Source organism: Lagopus leucura, unplaced genomic scaffold, assembly GCF_019238085.1.
Source record: "Lagopus leucura isolate 7727_CA_CO unplaced genomic scaffold, USGS_WTPT01 Super-Scaffold_100002, whole genome shotgun sequence".
Taxonomy (NCBI): domain Eukaryota; kingdom Metazoa; phylum Chordata; class Aves; order Galliformes; family Phasianidae; genus Lagopus; species Lagopus leucura.
In genome coordinates, this window is record NW_024962263.1 from 67,191,303 (window position 1) to 67,215,514 (window position 24,212).

The window sequence follows — 24,212 nt, forward strand, 5'->3', positions numbered from 1 at the left end:
AAAGATTCACCCCAGAACTGACAGCCTTTTGGAAACAAATCAGTTCCATTACCCAGGTTATCCAGAGCATTTTGAAGAAAAAAAACCACTGACAGAACATTTGGAAATAATTAGCAGCTGTTCTGGAAATAATTCTTTAAGGGATATAGAAGACAGGTTTGTTATGCTCATGTGTCTGGCAAATAATGCATGGAAACGGACCATTACAGTTTTTCTTACCTTGCTCCTTCACACTTAAACTTCTTAATGAACATGAACAGCATGAGTAATACTGTTTGATTAGTGATTTATACAACATAATCCTTTGACATATGAAAGGTAGCTTGAAATCTCTCAATTCAGCCATGGATTGCATTTTCTTGCAGATCTAATGCTTAGAAGCAGCCAAGTTTGAAGGATCACGTTGATACAGTATGTTATCAACTTGATATTACTACATATATTTGTTTCAATTTTCTTTCAATTTATCAGCCTCGGGAATATCCTGTTTTTATATCCCATCTCTCAAATCACATTCAACTTCTTTCCAGCTAGAATCCCACGGTTCTTGCTCCAGAGTCCTTTTCTGCCACTCACAACTTTCACATAAAGGTCTCTTTTTTCAGTGAAGACTTTTTGTCAGTCCCAGCACCTTCTTAGATGACTTCAGTCATTTCAGATCTAAGCTTCCTCTTTTCTACTTATATTTATTGTAAAAGAACTGCACATATTCATAGCTGTATGCAATACAGCATTTCTTCTCTCTCTGATGTCTTCGTATTTTGGATGCTTGCAAGGTGTTGTTCCCTGAATTATCTGTTTTGTACACTGATCTGGAAATGACTTCTCTTGAATTTTTCCTCTTTTTTGGGGAACTACCAAAAAGTTGATCTGGACTTCTTAAGTGTATCTCTTTTTTTATGTTATCAATTCAAGAATTGATTTCCATATCCTTCCTGCTAGCCTAATTTCTTCTTGCTAAATAAGTTCCCCCTTTGTAAGGGAAAAGGTCAGTAATGTTCTTGTTATGTTATGTTCTTAAGGCTGAAAGTCCCAGATGAACAGCAGCTATTTAAACTAGACAAAGACTGATAAAGGAGTGCCAAAGAAGAATATTATTTTGCTAAGTCCAACTGTTGGACTTAGAAATGACCAAATGCAGGGAAACGTATTTCAGTTAAACAAATATATAAAAGAGATTTAGAATATTCAACAGAGAAGCATTACTACATTTAAAGAGAAAAAATATTAGAAATTAGAATCATAGAATCATTAAAGTTGGAAAGACTATTAAGATCATCTAATCCAACTAGAACCCATGCCTGTGACTCCTCTAGACCATGTCACTTCATTAGTGACCTTTTCTTAAAAACCTCTAGGGATGGTGACTACCACCTTCCTGGGCAACCTGTTCCAATACCTCACCCCAGTTCTGGAGAATAAATTTTTCTCAGTACCCAACCCAAACCTCCCCTGGTGCAACTTGGGGACATTACCTCCCATCCTGTTGTTGTTACCCGGGAAAAGAGGCTGGCCTCAAAATCACCACAACGACCTTTTGGGTAACTGTAGAGAATGATGAGGTCTCACCTGAGCCTTCTCTTCTCCAGATTAAACAACCACAGCTCTTTTGGCCACTCCCTATAAGGCTTGTGCCCTCACCAACTTCCTTACCTTTTTCTGGACACACTCCAGGGCTTCGATGTTTTTCTTATACCGAGGGACCCAAAACCAAACACAACACTGAAGGTGCAGTCTCACCAGTGCTGAGTACAGATAAACAATTACCTCTCTGCTTCTGCTGGCAACTCTGATACAAGCCAGGATGCCATTGGCCTTCTTGGCCACTTGGATACACTGCTGGCTCATGTTCAGCCAGCTACTAGCACTCTCAAATCCTTTTTCTCCATGCAGCTTTCCAGCCAGTCTACCCAAAGCCTGCAGCAATGCATGGGCTTTTTTGTAACTGAAATGCAGGACTCAGCACTTGTTAAAGATCATACAATTGGCCTCAGCCCAGCAATGCAGCCCATCCAGGTCCCTCTGAAGGGCCTTCCTATCCCCAGACAGATTGACACTTTCTCCCAGCTTGGTGACATCTGCAAGCTTACTGTGGGTGCACTCAATGCCCTCATCCAGGCCATCAATAGAGATATTGAACAGGACAGGCCCCAATACCATCTCCTGGGAAGCACTGCTCATGACCAGTCACCAACTGGTTTTAACTTCATTCACCACCGTTCTCTGGGCCCATCCAGCCAGCCAGAATTTTTATCCAGCAAAGAGTACAGCTGATCAGGCCAGGAGTTGCCTTATTCTCCAGGATAATACTGGATATGTCAGCGTCTGATAGTGTTATTTTTCTCCATGAAAGCTCTTTATGTTTCAACCTTTTAAATTATCACTGTTGTCTTCTATGCCATCTATAAAGATTTTTCTGCACTTTAATCTGCAGAAAACTTAGACCATGTTCCATCAAGAAAAAAGTCCACCAACATTTTCTAACAGCGCTCTCACTGTATGAGTGACTTGGCCTGGAAATGACCAGAGCTGAGATAGATCGAAGTTGTACTCTTGACTTGTAAAAGCGGAAAGAATAGCAACAATTTATTGTAAAAATTACACACTCCTTTTGCGATACCGTGATGTGAGAGGTACTGATGGATGCATTAATTGCATATGTATGCATATATTTTAATTTGTAAGAGGCATAATGAATGATACTAACTACAATTAAGGTAGTGACAAGATCGGGCTTACTTCTGATAAGTGCCCTCCAGCATCTTTCCAGAGAGGGTTTTCCAACACAAAGCCACCAACCTGTCAAACAGTTTTGTCAAAATAGATTGGAGTAGGAGGATCAGGGAAGGTCTCTCATGGAATTTTGGAGCCCACCAGTATAATTTTATGTATTTTAGAACATTTTAACATTTCATCCTCATGAGGGAGATAGCCTTTTAGGTTTGTTCAGGTATTCAGTATGGTGGGGCCCTCCTTCTTGAGAAAGCTCAGAAGGCTTTGCTGTATAACCAATTTTTTGCCGAGTAGCAAGCAAGCCATCTCTTCTATTATAATAATTTTACATACTAGCGAGACTTTTTTATCCCTCCAGCACTGGAGACATGAGTTACATTACTTTTGTGGTAGCTAGTTTGAGTTGATTGGGAAGGGGTTTAAAAGTGCTTAATCCTATGTGCATTGCAATCTGTTCCTGTGCAAATGTTATCAGAAAGTGCTGTAATGGTTGAAATGGACACCTGTGAAGAACAGTATATTCATAGAAGTGAAAATACTTTCCATTCTTCTTTAACACTTTTTATTTGAAGATAAGGTGGCAGTCTTTGCTGAAGGATCCCTCAGGCAAAGAAATATGTGCTGGATATCCTTGACATCAGGTCTATATAAGAAATCAAGTCAGTTATACTTTTCTCCTTTTAATGTAAAAATCTGGATATCTCTATGTCACATACACCATTATGGGATGGAAATATGAGTAATCTCTTCTGTCTCTTCTGCTTAAAAAATAAATTAAGACAATTTTTTGAAATGTAAACATTTTTTCTTCTTCATATTTAAAAATTCTTTCTGCAGCAACTTTTCTTCCCGATATTCTTTGCACTTTTAAAAAAAAACTTAAAATAAATTCAAACATTGAAAGATGGGGAAGCAATCTGAAAACTCACCATTTTAATGTCAACTGATTCATTCCTCAATAATTTTTAATTGTTATAGAGTTGGTTTAGTCAGCTGTACTCTGATAAATGCCACTTCTGATTAACTTCCTTGCAAATTATAATTCCCACTTAGGTAATTAGTGGGAGAAGAGTTCTCTGTGTGTGACCTTTAGAGTACTTCATTGTGTAGAAGGGAAGAAGGATTTTAGCTGTGTGCTGCAAAGAAAGTAGCGATAACTTGCAAGGTGAATAATCAATTACAGTTTTAACCAACCAACCTAGTTCATTCCAAATTAAGCTGCTAGCACAATTACTTGTACTATTTTAAGGAAGTCCAGAATGATCTTCTGTGAGCATCGGGAAGAGCAGGATGTCCTGTTACACGTGTTCTACAGTGGAGAGATGTTATTTTGATGATAACTCAGATACTTGCCAGTTCAAACATCTAAATGCTCACCTCTCAGAAACTACTGGCTTTTTTTTATTTCTAACTCATAAGATGTACATCATTACAAAATGATCATCTAATCATCTCTTTCTGTTTCCCTCCTTGAAGAGCATATGGGTTACTACCTACATGTTCACAATCTGCTTTGCTGCTAACGTGGGATTGTTGTATGGTGTTCTCTGCACAATAGCAATTGTGATTTTCCGCTTTCCCAGGTGAGATGTAATTTATTGAAATGTTCTAGTAGCACATAATTATGTATTCTTTCTGGAACACTGCTTCGCTGTTGGGATATACCTACACTACACTAAATTTAACAGTGAAATCTCAGTTTTCAGTTGTACAGAATGCTGGGATGGCTGAGGTTGGAAGGGACATCTGGAAGCCATCTGGTCCAATTCCTGCCCAGGCAGATATGTACTACCACCTAGTAGTACGTATCTGTTTCACTCACTAGATGAAAGTAGCACAAAGTCATCAGGATAGCCAACAATACATTTTTCTTTCATTTCATACTGTTACTCGTGAAGAATATTTCTGACAAGACTTAGTAACAAAACTCCTTTATCAACTGCTAGATACTGCATTGCACAAGAGTTGCAAGCTGATATTTGCCTTGCTAAAACACATTAATGAAAGATAATTGCATGACATGCTCTAATGCCTGAAATTTGCTTTATGGATCCTATCTATGAATTAGAGAAGTTGGGATGAAGTATCTAGAGCTAAAACAAATTCAGATATTCTTTTTTCATATATTACAGTTGCTAATTTTGATTAAGAGTAAAGGAAAAACATTGTTTTGGGTTTATGATCATTGCATACTACAGAATTAATCCATAACTCACCAGTCCTATGAATGACTTGCTGCCTGCAGGCAGCTGTTTGCAAGAACATTTAATTGCACAGGAATTAAATACAATATAGACAGCTCGATTAAATGCTTGTTAAAGTTATGCAGAGCTCTGTTCTTACAGGATAATTTGCAGAATCAGCGTGAAAATAGCTCAGAATTGCAAATTATTGCAAATGATTTCTGCTTGAAACAATCAGAACCTTACTGGTAATCCCCTGCTGCTTAGAAAACTATTGGTAAATTCTTGTTGTAAAGGAAAGTTTTCATGTTATTCGCACATTTGGATGTCTGTTGATCTGCAACAGAAAAGGGAGAGATATTTGACACAAAAAGTAGGATCCTCTTTTGTCCGACTAAAACCTTTGTCTGAACCTGCACTAGTTAACTAAGTAATACTCTTTCCATTGATTTGTGTGGTCTTCCATCAGATTGTACAGGATTGTCCATGCAATCTAAGGGCACCAAAAGAGCTAACAACCTTAAAAAGTGCACTGCACAGGTGAGATTATCATGAGAATATGCAGTAAGTCAGCCAGTCATGGCCAAACATGTTCTGACTAATGACTGCTGCAAAAGAGTTAGACGCTAAAGCATGAAAAATAACTTGATGATTTATTATGAAATCTCTGTTCAGACACCAGAGCACTGGACGTGGTATGTTATATATCAGGATGCATTAAAAACAGCAGCAGCTACAGTAAGATTTATGCAGACAAGAAAGAACAGCTGAGTTTTGCAAGCCTCATTTAGCCAACCCCAGTACTTGTAAATACTCCCTGTGCATTGCCTTGTCTAGTTCTGGGATTACTCTCATTGCCTAGCTTTAGGCACAGATCTCAGATGACAGCTAGCTTTATAGACTTCTTGTTCTGCACTTTAATGCATTCCTACAGAGAGGTATGGATGCAGAAATTCCTATACTGAACTGCCTGTTCAAAGCAACTTTCCACTGACCATATAGAGAGCATAGGGACACTGTTTTTTCCAACTGAGTCCTCCACTTTGACAGCTAGAGTGCAGCGTTCTGCTTTGTCATACAGACAAGCACCAGTTTTAACTACAAATAAATCATCCTTAAAGGTTAAAGGTAGAAAATGTTAATTAAATCTCTGAGCTTTTGAAGTGGTAGTTCATGTATTAGCTACCTTGATTTGAGACTAGCTCTGGCCAGGTATAAAATGGTAGCGAAAATTAAAATAAAGATCTTATTATTTGCAGTTGAACAAAATAAAATTCTATTAGATTTTCAAAGTGATGTACTGTAACTCTGAAATTTGCCATTTACTCTTTTGACTACACTGTCATTATGATAAATAAGCTTTATAAGCAGAAAAATACATATGTAGAAAAATATGTATGGATAGTATTGTCATGGAATCGTAGAATAGTTTGAGTTGGAAGGTATCTTAGAAATGATCTTGTTCCAACCACCCTGCCACAGGCAGGGACACCTCCCTCTAGACCAGGTTGCTCAAAGCCCCATTCAGCCTGGCCTTGAATACTCCCAGGGAGTATTCAAGTAAAGAATATCTTCCTAATATCCAGTCTAAATCTGCCCTCTTCCAGTTTAAAGCCATTTCCCCTCATCCTGTTGCTACCTGCCCTTATAAAACGGGCAGCTATCCTGTAGGTCCCTTCAGGTACTGAAAGGCTGCAATGAGGTCCCCCCAGAGCCTTCTCTTCTCCAGGCTGAAGAGCCCCAGCTCTCTCAACCTGTCCCGTAGGGGAAGTGCTCCAGCCCTCTGATCATCAAATAATTACCATAATTGCCATACATTTAGACTTCTGTGTTACGGTTTTGGGGTGTCTTGTATCTTGCTCTTTCTGTTCATGTTTACTAATGATTTGACTCACATATTTTCTGTATGTGCTGATTACAGAGAAAAGACACTGAATTTGAAAAATATGAAAGAAGTGGAATATAAATACAAAACTGAAGATAATTGTGTAAGTTAAATCCAACCCCCCTCTTTTTTTTTTCTTTTTTTTTTCTTTTTTTTTTCTCTGTGTCGTCCTAATTAAGGCTTGTTTGTCTTCTGTAGTTGGTTACCAGATTATAATCAGTGTGTCCTTTCTTACAAAAGGCATTTCAAATCTAAAGCCAGGATGACATAGTGGATAGAAAAGTAGCCTTGAGTCTCAGGGAATTGGACAGCTCTTTCTATGTTCTTGTCAGATTTCCCCATTTCCTGAAAGTCCTTTGGTACGCCCACCATCCACTATCTCTTTTCTGCCCCTGACACTGCCTCCAGCCCCAGTGACCTGACTCCCAGAGGAGGCCATGTGTGCGAGGCAGCATCATGAAGTGTCACGGGCTGCTTCATGCACCTCACTTCTCAGGCAAGTGTATCCTCATGTGATAAGTGGATGTAAGCATTTCTCCCAAAGACTGTGTTGTTTAAATTTGCTTTGTACAAACTTAAACCTACCAACGAGAGGTTTTAAATTCTTTTGGTCGTTTTCATTACAATTACCATCAAAGCTGCTTGTGGTCAAGCCTGTGGTAAGAAGAGATGGGTAACAACCCAGAGAGGTGACCTCCCTCCTTCAGAATGAAGCTTTAGATCAGTAGCCAACAGAAAAGTGGAACCATGTGTCCTTCCAGCATAGAGTCCCGTCACTGGGACGTCCTGAGCTCTCCATCATGGAAGTTTCTGTTGTGTCTGCTTTCCTTTCCTAATAACTGTGAAGGGTCAAATGTAATATGTTCACAGTTATTACCTGTTATTATTAAGAAGCTCTCTTCTAAATATTCTTTTTCTGGCAAATGTTTTCTATCAGAGCTATCTTGGGCGCAACATCCAAGCTTGGGTTGGGTGGTTTTACCATTCTGGCATGCTGAACAATGCTGGAATGTGAGAGGCACGTAAGAATGGAGAGTACTCTAAAACATAAATTTAAAACACTGCTATTGAAGCTGGTCCAGTTGTCAATTATATCACTTGTCGTTCTTGAGGAAACTGTTAGAATAACTTTGTCAGAGATGGGCTACCAAAATTTGCCTGCTTTTATTTTTTATTTGCTTTTGTATCAATTCATACAGTATTTGTATGAATCTCTGTGCATCTTTTTTTTTTTTTTTTTTTTTAAGCTAACTACTCCCCAGCTTTTTAATCATTAAGATTAATGCCAGCCACCAAGTAATAACGAACTAGTGTCTGCAGGCACTGAGGAAAATAACATTTTGTTAAGAAAGCAAATTGCTCAAGAGCTTATTATACAAATAAAGAAAAATATTTTTAAGATTTATAAAAAATGCTTTTAATTTAATTTATGGAGCCACTGGGTTGCAGCAGTCATTTAGGGTAATTTTTAATGTATGTGTGTTAGAGTTATCCATGTTCCTCTGGTAAATAATAGCTTAGACATAAGTAACAGAGCTTTTTAAACACAAAAATATGCAAGCTTAATGATCTACCCTGCCATTAAAGTCTGTGGATTTATAGGGATTATTTCATCCATAGGAGAAATGACACTTTAATGTGGAAAAAAATCAAGAGGGTGTTTAGAAGTTTGTGTGAAACAAATTGCATCACAGGCATTCACTAACATGAATTCTTACCCAAACATAGAGAGAGTTGTGCAGAGCGTGAGGGGCAATTGTAAGCATCCTAAGTGACAGAGGGAATAAGCCACCCATAATGACCATTTTCTTCTTTTCTGGGCAAGAACATGATAAAAAAGAAATGCATTTTTCTTAGAACTGTTCTTCTTAAGACAAGAGCTAAAACTCAACTCGAGTCAAGAATAACTGAATCAAATTTGGGTTGCCCATTTTAGGCAAAAGGTTATACCTAAGTGTTCCCCCTGCTTGAATGTGTTTCAGCAGATAGCCTTTCCCTTGCAGAGGTGTTTGATTCTATGATTCTACAGTTTGAATCTTTCACATCTTTCACCTTTTTGATCACCAGAGACTTTGATCTTTGCACATTTATCTTTTTATTTTTCTTTTATTTTTATCTTCTACTTGGTCAGCTCTGGTATGGCACCAAAGTTCTCACTTGTCTCCACACCAAGCTCTGTGTAGGATAGTTTTTAAGGGAATCTGTAGGATTTCAGAGTATTTCTGCATTCAACCATGTATTGCTCTCTGTTTTGTCCCTGTTTTAGAGCCTGGTTTTCATATAATTTTGGCCATTTTAATTGCCAGTTAGGCTTTGCCACTTGACTGACTGAGACATTTAGGTGTTGTGATGTTCACCATAATCAGATTCATAGGTAAACTGCACAAATCACAATATGTAGACTGGGCTTCATTGCCACAGTTTTGGATATTTGAAATGTTTAAGTCTGTATGATGGCTGCTGCGGTGGTGTCCAAGAGATTGCCTTGTTCCCAGAAGTCTGAATAATAGCTTGCAATGAGGAGGTAGTGTGGTTTGTGGTAAAGATTTCCAGTCCTATTTTGCTTGAAGGTCTGTTGGGAAAATTGTTTCTTCAGTGCAATCCCATGCTTCTTTGAACGACTACAGAAGTGGTCTCTGTGTCAACTCCACTTACTTCTGTAGGAGTGTGGCCTAGTTAAGTAACTTTAAATGTCTCTGACTTTTGTTAGGAAGAATTGAAACTTTTGAAGCTTATATTCTCTTTCAAAATGTCTGGGATTTTTATCTCTTTGTTTTCTTACTGCTGATTACTTGTCATGATTAGTTCATTTTTGGGAGCTGACACTTGTATAAATTAGATTTTTTTTTTTTTGTAGTGAAAACTATTTCAGTAATGAAAATAAATATAGAGATTTTTAACGTTTTACTTTTAATGTTCAGTTGTGGATTCAAGGATCATATTTTTCCATCATCTGTTTGCAAAAAGCTCTGAGATTCCACAAATAATCTTGAGATCCCCTGCATCCATGAAAGACACACCTAAAAGGCAAATTAATTCTACTGTGTTTTTTCCAACTGGGCTATATTAGTACAGTTATTATGGATATTTAAAGATCTCTGGTTGTGTGCCAGTTGGGTAGAAAATGCTCCTGAAAATACTGGTAAGTTTTACAGGCTATACATGATCCTTCCTATTCCTATTTTGCAGCACTAGTCGCATAAAAACTCAATATAGTTATTTATTTGAATATAATCAAATAACATTATAACTAGATGTAGTATCTTTTACTAGATAAGATAATACACTTGGAAAAGCAGAAGACTTTAACAGCCAACAGACCTTTCCTCAAGTCTGAAATGCAAGAAGTAGACACCAAAGCAAGTGAGAGCTGCTGCACAGTGAGTGAGGTCCATCTGAAATAGTGACAGAGAGCCAGTATTTGGTATCTATGCTACCATATATGATTATTTCCCAAGGAAAGAGACGCACAGTTTATAACCTGTGGAAACTGGATGTATCACTAGAATTAGGTTAATTCAGTCCACATATAAAAGCTGCATCACAATTAAGTTAGGGATGATAATACCCAATGTTTTTATATATATGAGGGCTGCTCTGAAAGTAATGCCTCCTCTTTTATTATGTTGGCCCACCATGTCAGCAGCTAATGTTGGTGCAATGATAGTAGAGGCTGAACCTTCCCACCAGTATTCCATTACATTTTGTTACCATGTGACAGATGGCAGCAGAGGGGCATTGTGGTATCTGACTTGGAAGTGCAGATGAAGCAAAGGTATGTACTGAATTCCTCTGTGCAGAAAAAGTGGCACCCACAGACATTCATTGATGCTTTCTCAGTGCTTATGGAGACCAAACAATGAATGTTAGCACAATGACTGTGTGGGCAATGTTTTCCTAAGAATGTCACTGTCATAGGCATCTGTGAAATGGTGAGTCATTTCTGCTAGTGCAGTTTTTTACAAGCGCAGCATGCAGGCTCTTGTTCATTTCTAGTGAAAATGCATAGATAATTGTGGTGACTATGTTAAAAAATAGGTTTTTTAGCTGAGAGTTTGCTCTATCAAATAGCATTATTGTGCTCTTTGTATATTTTGTAGTTTCCATGAAAATAAATAAGAGGCATTACTTTCAGAGCAACCCACATACATATACACATTATTACTAGCTTTTGACAGTGTTTTATAAGTTCACCTTAAGAACAAGAGAAAAACTGTGTATTTTGTGGGAAGTGTTCTTCCTTGGTAGCTGGGCGTTTCTGACTTTTGTCTGTTTTCCTTCCTTATTTGTTCTGGTGTGTAACAGCTGTGCTTTGAGTTATAGTTTCAGTGATGTTTGGATGAAACTTTTTAGGAAAAAATGTGAAGACAGGATCCAGAGTAGTTGATGGTTCTTTGTGTGTGCTAGCGATGTTAAAACGTGTCCCTCAGACTAAGTCTGGATCCAGTCGGTGCAAGTAGGACCATCAAGAATTTGCACATGCTCAAGAGCTCAGTGAGGTGAGAGTGGCTCCAGGAAGATTTCTTCCCAGGCAGGAGCTTCAGCTAGAAGCTGTACCTCTTAAACAATTCTCAGCTCTAGCTCAGGGAGATGTGAGAACCATGGTTGCAGGTTTGGTGGGATTTCCCCCCACTACTAAAGCCAGTGCTGGCTTTTTTCATTTCCATGGAGAAGTATCCCTGTTGTACTATGATAGTCCTCAGGAATCTGAGGTTAACATTATGAGTGTTCCCCAGACCCGACACAGTGTATACTCCCAATTTTTGTCTACTTTTTCCAATACATGTTTGCACTATAGAAGATATTCCCAGTCTGTAACCCTTGTCTTGTCTGTGTCTGCAGATTATGCCAACTGAAATAGTGCTCCTCCCATTTGCCTGATGATAGCTCTTGAACTTGTGCTTTGTAATGAATGTGATTTTGCTTTTGTGTTAACTTGAATTATGGATAATTTCCCTGTAGATTTCTTATTTCCTCCTTAAGTGCAGTTGCATCAAAGCTGATCAAGGCAGCTATCTGTTAACATCCTCACAACACAAAGTTAATTCTGGGTTGATTTACAGGAATTGTCAGGATTTTTAAAGAAATCACTTTTATTTATGTATATTTCCAAAACAAATATAAACTTCAGCATTTTGTTTATTTCACTCCACAGGAATCATTAAAACAGGTAAAGATAGTTTCAGTCAGCAACCCATTAGTCTTTCTCAATGCCAGAAAGTTTCATGCAGACCTGATGAAGATAATCCAGAAGGATAGCACGAGCAGCCAGGCATGTGAAGATGTAAACAAGGTAGGATGTGCTACATGATTCAGTTATCATGGTGACAGTACTGAAGTTCATGATTACTTTCCCTGCATTTCCAATTTCTATACTATTAGTACTGGAAAACAAATAGCACACAAAAAAAATTACTTGTTTTTTGGAAAATATCCCAGAAAAGATCATATTTTTTCAAGTTTATTTGCACACAACTATTGCAAATTCCACGATGTTCCTAAAAGGGAAAAAAATACACATTATTCTTTCTATCATTACAGTGAAAGCATTTCAGTACAATAAGATAAAAAGCTAACTGTAGCCAAATTCATCCAGTTTGATGAACTGGACTGAGGAAATCACAGCCATTTCCTAAATGGTTTGTTAATAATTAAGAACTGAAGAATCATAGAAAGATTGAATGGCCTGGGTTGAAAAGGACCATAATGGTCCACAACCTCTGCTGTTGCCTACTGAAGAGCTGTGCTGCCCATACCTATTCTTCACTGTTTAGAAATTCAGCTCTGAAATTTTGCTGTTTTTCCCCTTGGTTCTGTTAAATTTTAATTTAATAAGATAGCAAGTTAATAAGTTAATTTATAAGTTCCTTTATGTGTTACTAAGGAGGGAGATGTTATCCTTTGTCTATTCTAGAAGGTACTTGGCGATGCAGCTACCTGAAATACGGTGCATAGTGTTTGGTACCTGTGTGGAATAACTGTCTTTCTACAGAACACAATGGAAGTGAAAAAAATTGTGGTTTGAATTTTGTTTCTGTGCTGTATTTCTCTTTTAAACGTATATTGGCGTATATATTCATGTGGAAATCAGTATGGAAACATTTATCTGGATAAAGGTAACTCGTTAATAACTTCATGTGTCAGAATTTTTCTCACAAAAATCTAAATGAGATTTCATCAAGTAAAATGTGAGTCAGAAGCTAATCTTATAAAATTTCTATCAAAAGCAAAATTTTAGTTACAAGCTTTAGAGTGAATCCAGACATCATAGAGACTGAGTTTTGTGGGGGAAAAAAGGGGGGGGAGACATCTACTTGATAGATCTTTAGAAGAACAATGAAAGTCTTACTCAGCAAATGTGTCCAATAGACTGTTGCATGCAATATGATTTTGAGAGAAGGAGTTAACTTTGATATAGAGAAACAGAATTCTTGTGTATTGCACTGATTTTCTCTGGTTACTCTGCATCGGGTTCGTTTTCCTTGGTATGCTAATTGTTCATTGCTTTTATTTCAGTGTGAGCAGAACACATTACTCTGCTCATTTTCCAATGGAGGTTGTCATGGTGAGTTTGTTATCTATACATTATATTAAAACCAGGATGGATGTAAGTTTGCAAAATAGCTCCAGATTTTTCTATTTATTTCTAGGCAAATTCAAATTGTCTGGAAACTTATATTTTTTCAGATCACACATTCAGTGAAGCGTGAGTTCTAACAGTTGTTAAACTCCATTAACCTTGGCCTAATGGGTCCTGGTTTTATTCTGTTCTTGACTGACTTTTTAAGATTTCAAAAGTGAGGAACCAGTGAAAATACATTTTCTGTAGGGGTCTCTTATTTCACACAAATCACCATATGCATACTGATTCAGGTATGGAGTGGGAGCATCACTAAGAACATTGCTACCTTCCTTGGTCTTCAGCCAAAGAAACAAATAAACCATTTTGTTAAGCTCTGCTCCTGAGTTATTTTTAGTTCACGGTGAGACTTGAACATTAGTACGCAAAACTAAAAATAGGATGGGATGAGAACCATGCGAAGTCTTTGTGGTCTTTGAAGGCACTGAAGAGAAAAACTCAATAAATGTCAGCTGAACAATCGGTGACGCTATGGCCACCAGTACAGTACAATATAACACAGTTTGCTTTCAATTAGGGATTATGCTGAATGATTCTACTCATCCCACAATTTATTGGGCTTAAATCAAACCAGAGCACACACATTCTCCTGGGACCACTGCAACAACCTTTTGCAGAAGATACTTTATACAGATGACTTCATTGTGGAGGGATTTCCAATGCTGTGTTTATTTAAAACACGTACAAGCACTGAGACCTCAGTAGGGAATCTGATCTGTGGGCTGTTTTCTGACAGTTCACACTTATTAACTAGGCTCATGACATTTTTATGATATTGCAGTGTTTACTTTACTTGGGTGTGATAGAATGCTTTCTGCAACACGCAGTAACGTAATGATGATGGCTCTTGAGGACTATACAGTGCTGTACTGTGAAACAGTACATAAGTGAACAGCACTGTATTTGTGAAAAGTCTTTTGGAAGGTCTTGTCAGTATGCATTTCTGTCTTCATTTGAATAAGTTGGTTTCTTATGTTACAGAAATGACAGACAGCACAAGAACTCATTTTTGGTTTCCCTGAGGACTTAATTATTATACCTTGTACTGAGCAGAGTAGGGTGACTCTTCATGGGAACTGAAAACAAAGACCGGAGAGAAAAAAAGAATAAGAAAAATCCCTTTCAAAGGATAATAAAACAAGGGGCTTGAATTTCTAGGAAGTGGAGGGAAAGGAAGACATAATCCTTATTCACACAGCAGTCATCTTGGAAAGCATGGCAGCTTTTTTCAAATCTTTCCCTTCTACCTCTAGGGAATACTGATTTGACATGGCCTATATCAGCACGATGTTAAATAGCTTCTGCTGCCTTTGCCCAGTCATTTAGAGAAGCAATAGGTCTGTACCCGCAACCCCTCCACTGAAATGCAGGATGCCAGCTAGGTAGGAGAGTAATGCAAGATCAGCATTGTCTCTGTATTTGCATTTGTACATGTGTGAATGTGGCTTGACCTTCACAAGGTTTGTCAAGATTTCTGAGTATAATAATACTAGAAGTTTTTCGTATTGTGCTGGTCTAACATCAGCCAAGCACAGTTCATGTGTAAGGTGATCTCAGCCTCTGTGCTGGGATGCAACATTTCTAGGCTAAAGCAATTTGTATTGTTATCCTTCTGTCCTTTCCTATTTATTTCCTTTTCTATTTATTTTTTCTGCTATTCTGAAGAAAGTTACATGCTATTACATATGTTCAAAATCTATTCTTCAACTGCCAAACACTGAGTTTTATGTAAGCACTGTAACAACCAAAAAGGGAAATTCAACCCCAGGGCATTTTTTAAAGTAAAACTTTTGGAACCTGCAGATAGAATTGTGCATGTGCTTTTTGAGGGAATAAGTAACAGAGATAAAAGGTTCTTCTGTTTTGGAAACAAAGGAGGTGTGTAGAAAAGATGACAGTGAGTAGCCCAGCAGATCTCATAAATCCTTTCTGGGTTTCCACTACAGTACTGCCAGGCTGCAGGTTTCCTTTGAAATTCCTTATTTTGTTTGCAGTGCATTTATTCATGTATACTGGATGGCAAATCTCTGGAGGTGCAAATCCGAAAGGCTCTGACTCTCAGACTCCTGTCAGAAAGGAATTAGCACCATTATAAATCTACTTGACAGGGAAATACTGCACGCCCTCAGGATTTTAAAGCTTTTTCCTCTGCTTTGTCAAAACCATGTCTATTAACCTATCTTTGCATTCAAAATAACTCTCCTTTTTTGAGTTTTATGTTTTACGATAACTGATATTAAAGCTGTTATTTACCCACAGAGCAGTGTAAATAAGATGTACGTTATTTTCTTGTCTTCCTTTTATGAAAGCCAGGAATCATCTATGTGCTAGTTCAGGACACACTTACTATAGTATGTGCTTAGATTAAAAATTATGTGTATGTGCTTAGATTAAGCACATGGTGGCCAGGAGCTGAAGAATGAATATAAGAAGACCTTCACAAATCTTACATTTTTTTCTCTAGCATCAATATGTGATAGCGTATGTATGTGAAAAATAACCAAACGAAAAACAGGGAAAATAAAACACTTCACTTTACAGACTTGTCTTCCTTGTAGGAGAATATTAGTTAAAGCAGAAGAAAGTGTTTAGTTACTACAGAAATGAACGCAATATCAGAATCTGCTAGAGATATTTGCTCTGTGAATCCCACGTGAACTTTCCCAAACAAGCCAGGCTCATTTAGAAATTTAAATGTGAAGACGAACTTCTTTTTTTTTGTCCTTGAGAGACTGTTTCTGTCTAATACATCTTGCTAATAATGTATTCCTCATTCCATTGCTCTGATGGTACTTCGCTTGTGCTTTTAAACAGTGCAATTTGCTTAATGCATATCCCAGTACACAATAGACGAAGTTACTATGATGTTTTGGGCTCATTTTGTTGAACTTTCATAATTCTAATAGGCATTTTTTGACTTATCCCTGGTAATTAAAATTTTCTCTTCCATCAAATGTGCAGGTGAATCGCTGCAGCCATGTCAGAGTGAGCGACGCATTTTGATATTGGACTGCAGTGGACTGCATTTCTTTGATTATACTGGAGTCTCCATGTTGCTTCAGGTATTAGTAATACCAGATACTTTCTGTACATTAAAATACATAAATACACACAAGTTATTCAAGTCAGCTACTAGTCATCCAACTTACAGTGGATAAAGGGGGTAACTTGTGAAAGAGATGAACAGAGATTTGATACTGAACTGTGTTTGTATAAAATTATACACCAATAATTTTTATTTAATGGAGTCGCATTTCAGAAAACACTCACTTTGCTGGTATTTTTTTCGTGGGTCGTTCTTGTGTTGTTTTTTTGTTTGTTTGTTTTGTAATTTTAAAGCTGATTTATATCACATCACACCGTCAGCTTTAAAATTTCAGTTTTTATTTCTGTGAGTTTATCTCTATTACCTACTTTCTGCTAAGCCAGAGGTCTTAATGATCTCCATGTTCTATTCTGTGACATACATACCTAGCAGGCTGGGTTCCTCAGGCATGACAGAAGGTCCAGGAAGCTCCCATATGACCAAGAACAGCAACAACATAATGATCAGCACTATACAGCAAATGAAAAAAATATGTTCAAAAGCTACTTGCTATTTCCATCGGGTTTGGCATTTAATAGATTTACAGTGGGTACAGATTTAATTGGGTGTTCATGTAATTTTTCTGTTTAAGATAGAATATTAGATTTTAATCATCATGGAATCATGGAATGGCCTGGGTTGGAAGGGACCTCAGGGATAATCAAGCCCCACGCTGCTACAGGCATGGTTTCCAACCTCCACATTTAATACTAGACCAGGCTGCCCATGGCACTATGCAACCTAGTCTTGAACACCTCCAGGGATGGGGCATCCACAACCTCTCTGGGCAGCCTGTTCCAGCACCTCACCACTCTCACTGTAAAGAACTTCCCCCTGACATCCAACCTAAATCTTCCCTCCTTCAACTTAAAACCATTTCCCCTTGTCCTGTTATCTACACTTGTAGGATCCTTTAGGTACTGGAAGGCAGCAATGAGCACAAAAATCTCAAGTTGTGTTTCAGCCCAAGCCTTTTCTTATCCTAAGTGTTTTCTCAGTTTGCTGAATTGATTAATTTAAAAAAAAAAAAAAAGAAAAAAAAAGTGTTAAATTAAAAATATGTGAGGACATAGTTGGAAGGAAAACTGGTACGAATAAATAAGGTAAGAGTTACTCTTTATTACTTCTTCCCTCAAAAAAAGTGCATTCAATAAAATTAGTAGAAAAAAAAAATAGTTTGTCAACTGATTTGCAAAAGATCTATGAGACCTCAGAACTACAGATTAAATCAGAGGAATTAGACAAATTTGTGGGACACAAATCCATGCTGGGCTATGGCATAGATAGAGGTGGCTTAATGACAAAACTGGGTTACCCATAAGAGGAATGTTTTACAGTCCTTCCCTGAATATCATCACTGCTTCTGGAGTTAGAGGGATTTTTTGTGTGGAACGGGCTTCTGGGTCCTTTTTAAAGTAGGTTATACTAATGATGTTCTCATTGAATCACTTCTCTTTTCCCAGTTGTTCCACTTCACATGGATTTGTTAAGGTGTTTTTTTTGTTTGTTTGTTTATTTGTTTTTTGTTTTGCTTTGGATGCTTCCTCATCTGCCAAAAAAAAAAAAAAGGCCCTACTCTTCTTCTAGAGTTATTTTCATTTTTTATCACTTTCTAGCTTATACCTAATCTCTGTGAAACTGCACATTTTCAGAGAAAGAATAAAGAACAACTTGTTGCAGAATGTGGCATGCTAGCTATGGTACCTATTTGATAGATGCTGGAAGTTGGACTAGATGACCTTTAAAGGTCCTTTCCAACTCTAAGGATTCTATGAGTATACAACTCTTCCCCAGGTCCAATACTTGGCTTTGTGGGCTGGTAGGTAAGCTTGTGGGAAAGAGATGGGTAAACTTGCAGAAAAAGGCATACTGGAAACAAATTCATAATAATGTTATTTTAAATGGTACATTATCATGGTATATTATTGATCAGATTGATTTTTATTACCAGCAAAGCTGTAGAGCACTTTGCAAACGAGGGAAGAAATGATGCTTTCCTGCTGAACGTGATTCGGTGCTTATGTGATTTGTTTTATGGAGGGGCTCTCTCTGGTGGCTGTTGTCAGTATAGCCTGAACAGCAGCACTCCGTGCTCTGCCTATTTGAGTATGTTCTTGGTGGGTATGGTGTTGGTGTTTTAAATCTTTTTTTTTTTTTTTTTCTCCACGTTTTCACATTTGTAGATTTACATGGATTGTAAAAGCAGACACATTGAAGTGTTGCTCGCATGCTGCAAAGGCAAGTATCAACTTACAGCAAAATTTTTAATGTTACATTTATATATTCTTGCTACTTTATCAGTGCTCATATGTTTGTTTTGCTACAGCTTCCTTGATTAAAGCAATGCAGTATGGTGGAAATCTCGAATCTGAAAACCCCATCTTCTTTGACTCTATTTCTTCAGCAATCGATGCCAGTCAGATTTCCAGGGTGAGGCTTACAGCAGGGGTAGGGGAGGTCTGGGGGCTCCTTGGGTGCTCACTGAGCTTTGATAAAGCTTTCATTTGGGAAAATGTCACATATTCGGTGAACCTGTTGTACAGAAATATTTTATCTGTATACTCTGCAGCCAATCCTCAGTCTGTGGATTGCATTTACCACATTTTTCCTGCCTGCTCTCTCTTCTTGCCCCCTTCTCTCCTTTTGCAGTAACTCCTCAGTCTTCTATGCTGGATCCAGAGGTGTGTTGTTTTTCATTAATCTGAGTGCATGTTCCACTGGAAAGCATAATGACATCTCAGCATAACCAGCACAGCCTCTTGGTGAGGCAAATTATCTTCTACTCTGTCATGCATTGCAAAGCAACACTCTGTTCCTCAACCTGTGTTGCTTAAAGCAGAACACCTCTGTTAGCACAGTAACGTGGCCATAAGGTGCACATGTGCTAAGAGATAAGTGAGATAAACTGAAGAAGGGCACTGTGCTAGACTGAACAAAACACTTTGGCAGGCTTGTTTGGAGCTATTAATCTTATGTCTGCGCTGCAGTGCAGAGTGCAGTGCTGGCTCACTGGTGGGAAGAGGAGAGAGGAACTTTATGTGGTGGAAGGGAGAGCTAGAGGGAGAAGGAAGAAAAAAGGTTGTCTTAGAAATTGAGGCTTGAGGCTTGAAAGTGCATTTCCTCATATATTTGTTTGCTCAACAATAAGTCTTGCAATCCTTGCTAAAAGACTATAAACCCGGGCCTTCCTTATCATGGAGTCTTTTCCATTGAACATTAACATTCCATTGAACATTAGTTCAGTGGGAAATATGGTAATAGGTGGACTGGATGATCTTAGAGGTCTTTTCCAACCTTGGTGGTTCTATGATTGTAATCCCTGTGTAACTAAGCATGCATTATAAGCAGTGTGCTTTCCTGTGGTTGTGTTTATAATTCCAAACAAGAGTAGAGCTCCTTTCAGAACCCTGTTCAAGAGATATTAAACTAATTATGATCTGCGGTATTTGTTTTCACTTTTCCTGCCCTTTACTGTGATCTGGCATGTGTTACTAGTAAAATTAGAGTTGCCCTTGGACAAAAAAAAAAAAAAAAAAAATCATTTTTCATTGATTTATCTAGATTAGGTGATTTGGCTCTGTCCGTCTGGAGGATAGACTAAGAAAAGTATGTTCTCTTCAGTGCTTTTCAACATTTCTTTTTGTTGCTCTGCAAAAATTAAGAATTAAAAAAACCCCAAAACTGAAATGGTAACTGCAGGATAAAAATAATGGGGATGGCTATTGTATATTTTGTATGGGCCTGATTAGATGAATTAGGATGACTGTCATGTTATAAAAGATCTGGATTCTTTATAGACACCATGTAAGCTTTCTAATGTTCCTGTGAGATAGCTGGTATTCCCATTTTATGGGAACAGGGAATGGAAAAGCCAGAAGTACTGAAAATAAAAAGGAGCTCAAGTCCATTTTGCCATGACCTGAGAACGTGCTACTACTACACCTGATAAGCAAACTGGTGAAGTGGTGCAGTCTGAAAGACTTGCATATATTCTGAAATTCCGAGTGTAATTAGTATAAACATTAGTATGCTGCTGATGCCTCTTTATAGTGTTTAAGATATGTGGTTTGGTTTCTCAGTGTGTTCACTGCATTTCACATCAGAAGATAAAAAAAGATGGGCAGAAGTAAAGTGGCAGGGTGATCTCACTAGCAGCACCATGCTGTAACTGGGGTCAAGATGCTGAGGTCAGCAGGAACTTTGAGAAAAGAAGTGGCAGAATAGGATACAAAAAAGCAGGTAATGGAGATTTATGGAAAGTGTTTTGTCTGGGTTTCCGTTTCTGATCCCCTCACACCAGAATTTCAGTGGAAGAAAGTTAGAGGCAAGAGGACTTGGTGGTTCCTTTGCATCTCTGATGCATTCAGGAAGACAAAGATACGCTTATATACATCCAAGGTCAATGTCGTGCCATATTCATTTCTAAGTTGATAAGAGACATATCTATTGCTTTATGCCACTCATCTTCATCATAAATAACTTTTTGATTTGCAAGACTTCTTAATGGTGGCAATTTCAAACAATTTCAAACTAGCACTGTATCATCTGCAAATTTTCTTGATCTCCTACGAAAACATTGTAATAATTTGTTTTCTGTTTCTCACAATTTAGAAATGCAGCAAGTTCACTGAACAGAGTGAAGTGTGATGCCAACCCATCCAGTGTGGATAGTTTGACCAGCTCATATGCAGAATGAACTACACCATGGTTTCTTGTTAGCTTTTTTTTTTCTCAAGGAGATGTCATAGATGCTATTCTATATGCCATTTATGTTTAGTGCACTCAGTAATGACAGATCTGCCATTCAGAACAAAAGATCTTTCCACTGCCATCACTCAGAGATTGTTCCTATCGTTGATCTACAGTGGTTTTTATAATACTCTTATACACACTTAGAGACAAATTATTAGAAAGCAGATGTGGGGTACTGAGTGTGTTTAACAGTGAGATATATTATTTTAGATATCTTCTATTATAACATTAGTTGTAATATGCATCCGTAGTTTTGTGCATGGAATAATGAGACATCAGAATTTCTTAAAAGCACAGTGTTATAATTGATACATTATATTTGGGGAAGCCATATAACAATGCATACTTTGTTTCTGGTGAAGTTATTTACCTTTCTCATTGTTCAAGACAGCTATTTACTGTGACAGCATCACAACACAGCTAACATATCCTTCAATTTTTTGGTTATTGTAAAATTTTTTATGCCTGCAATATTTTATATGCATTTTCTGAACATTTAGAGATACGTTGGTTAATAAAATTGTTAAAACATGGTCTTTAGAAAAGATAACACCTACCAAGAGATCTTCAATTTTGTTCTGAATAATCTTGTTAACAGTAATACAGATGCTGTTAAAATTATTTGTAATGTCAGTGCTGAAATCCTTGGCAACTCTGCATCAAATTAAAAAAATTTTACTGCTATTCAAAATGGTTTCCATTTTCCCCAGTGTTCAATAGAAGTTTTCTACAGCTGGATTTTAGTATCAATTTCAACCTAATATGGAATTTAGTAACAACTTCAACACTCTTCTGTATAGACTGTCCACTGGCTTTCCTCAAGTTCATCAGGAAATAGTAGTCTGTATATAGGTAGGAGTGTATCCCAAACTTCCCATTAGCTACATTATGTACGGCCTCAAGTTGCACCAGGGGAGATTTAAGCTGGACGTTAGGAAATACTACTTTTCTGAGAGTGTTCAGGTGCTGGAATGGGCTGCCCAGGGAGGTGATGGAGTCACTAACCCTGGAGGTGTTCAAGGAACGTCTAGATATTGTGTTGAGGGACTTGGTTTAGTGGAGCTGTTGGTGGCAGGTGGATGGTTGGACTGGATGATCTTGGAGGTCTTTTCCAACTTTGGTGATTCTATGATTCCATGTTTGTTCTTCTGAGTCAGGAGGGCAAGTGAGCCAAACACATCCTGCAGCAAAGAGACTGCACAAAGCATTAAATGCCCAGGTATCATTCTGAAAACTGAGATGAGTCATAGCCAGTAAGAACAATGGAGTGTTGTTATTCTGCTCTCTTGAGACAGACATTCATCTCTGTACATTCTGGCTTTATTTACCTAGATAACCATAGGGACGATTCAGATGAATGCAAAGTCTTATTAATTGTGCTTGCATGCCTAAGACTGAGCAGCATTAGAAGAGCCTAGTCTTGAGAAGTGCTGAGCTCTCTTGCTTCTTGTTGGTTTTGAAGGTTTGAGAGGCTTGAGGAAGTGTCTGCTCTCCAAGCATGCTGTTCTGCATGGCTTCACCTAGTGAAGCCAACAGGAACTCTGGGCAGTAAGCAATTCTGAAAGACTACGTATTCATTCTGCTTCCTGTATGTGTACACAATGCTCAGATTTTATATTCCTTAATTCAAAGGGTATGAATCAACTACATTATGAAAATCCTTGTTTCAGTGTTGCAAATTTTTGTATGTTCTGCACTTTATGGGAAAACATTTAGATATTGTTTTCAAGAGATGGTCAATACCTTCATTGATTTCATTTGCTTGATGTGTTCAGGAATTTTCAGATATTTTTAGGAATTAATTCTAAATGTTAGATGTTACATTATGTGAAATAAGGGGTTTTTTCCCTCAGAATTTAAGATGTATTAATTGGGATATGTTAAAATGTGGATCTGATCACATGCTTCCTGCAGAATTTGTGTTTCACACATTCCAAAACAAAGCAATCAATGAGGAAAAAAAATTGAGTGCAAACTGATGTAAAGAAATGAACATAGTGACAATTACAAATTAGGCATAAAATATGTAATAAGGAAAAGACTGTTAACATTATATTTATGCAAATTAAATGTTTCTAATTCTCATCATATGTCTTTCTTTTTAAAGGTTATTTGCCCTGATTCTATGATTCAAGTGTCACAAGGTCTGATTTTAGCTGCTTTGACATAATTTATTTGACAGCTCTGTGTGCCATAAATATATAATGTAACGAGGAAAGGTATCTGCACTGTTGAATGAAAACATTAATGCGTCAATACTGTGTGTGAATACTGTTTGACATTTACTGGTTACAAAAATAAAATACACAGTATGCCTTGAGAATATGGCACTCCTATTTTTGGAAGAGATTTTCTTTGTCTACAGAAAGTAGCATCTCATAAATAAATGAACGAGCGCGCTTCCAGAGTGGATGCTAAATGGTGCTTTCATCATGAAGATGGATTTTCAGTAAAGATCACATAATCTGCATGTTTCCATATGTTTTACAATGCTTTTGATTTATTTTTTTTTTCATGTTTCAGTGTTGAGTATTAGCATACACTGCCATAAATTTATGTGGAAATAAACTGCAATATGAGACAGTTCACATGTGGAAAGAGGAAGCTATCCTCATTATTACAAGACTTAGCAGCTTTTTTTTTTTTTTTTTTTTTTTAATCACATTTTTTACTAACCAATCTCTAATGAGATATGTTGTTTTCTTGAGACTCAAAAGGTATTAAATGTATTATTAGGTCTTAAGAATGAATCATAGAATCATAGAATGGCCTGGGTTGAAAAGGACCACAATGATCATCCAGTTTCACCCCCCTGCTTTGTGCAGGGTCACCAACCAGCAGACCAGGCTGCCCAGAGCCACATCCAGCCTGGCCTTGAATGCCTCCAGGGATGGGGCATCCACAACCTCCTTGGGCAACCTGTTCCAGTGTGTC

At 37.6% G+C, this 24,212-nt stretch overlaps 1 protein-coding gene across 1 annotated transcript in view; it reads left to right on the top strand.

Moving 5' to 3' along the window:
- SLC26A7 (solute carrier family 26 member 7) overlaps positions 1–21,520 on the top strand; it is a 57,763-nt gene extending 36,243 nt beyond the window's left edge. Inside the window, exons 11-18 of the mRNA XM_042869686.1 lie at positions 4,210–4,316; positions 6,838–6,904; positions 11,957–12,094; positions 13,318–13,366; positions 16,403–16,503; positions 18,710–18,764; positions 18,853–18,956; positions 21,138–21,520. Coding sequence (XP_042725620.1) covers positions 4,210–4,316; positions 6,838–6,904; positions 11,957–12,094; positions 13,318–13,366; positions 16,403–16,503; positions 18,710–18,764; positions 18,853–18,956; positions 21,138–21,173 — 657 coding nt within the window. The 3' untranslated portion in view covers positions 21,174–21,520. The remainder of the gene's footprint in view (positions 1–4,209; positions 4,317–6,837; positions 6,905–11,956; positions 12,095–13,317; positions 13,367–16,402; positions 16,504–18,709; positions 18,765–18,852; positions 18,957–21,137) is intronic.
- The last annotated feature ends 2,692 nt before the right edge of the window (positions 21,521–24,212 follow it).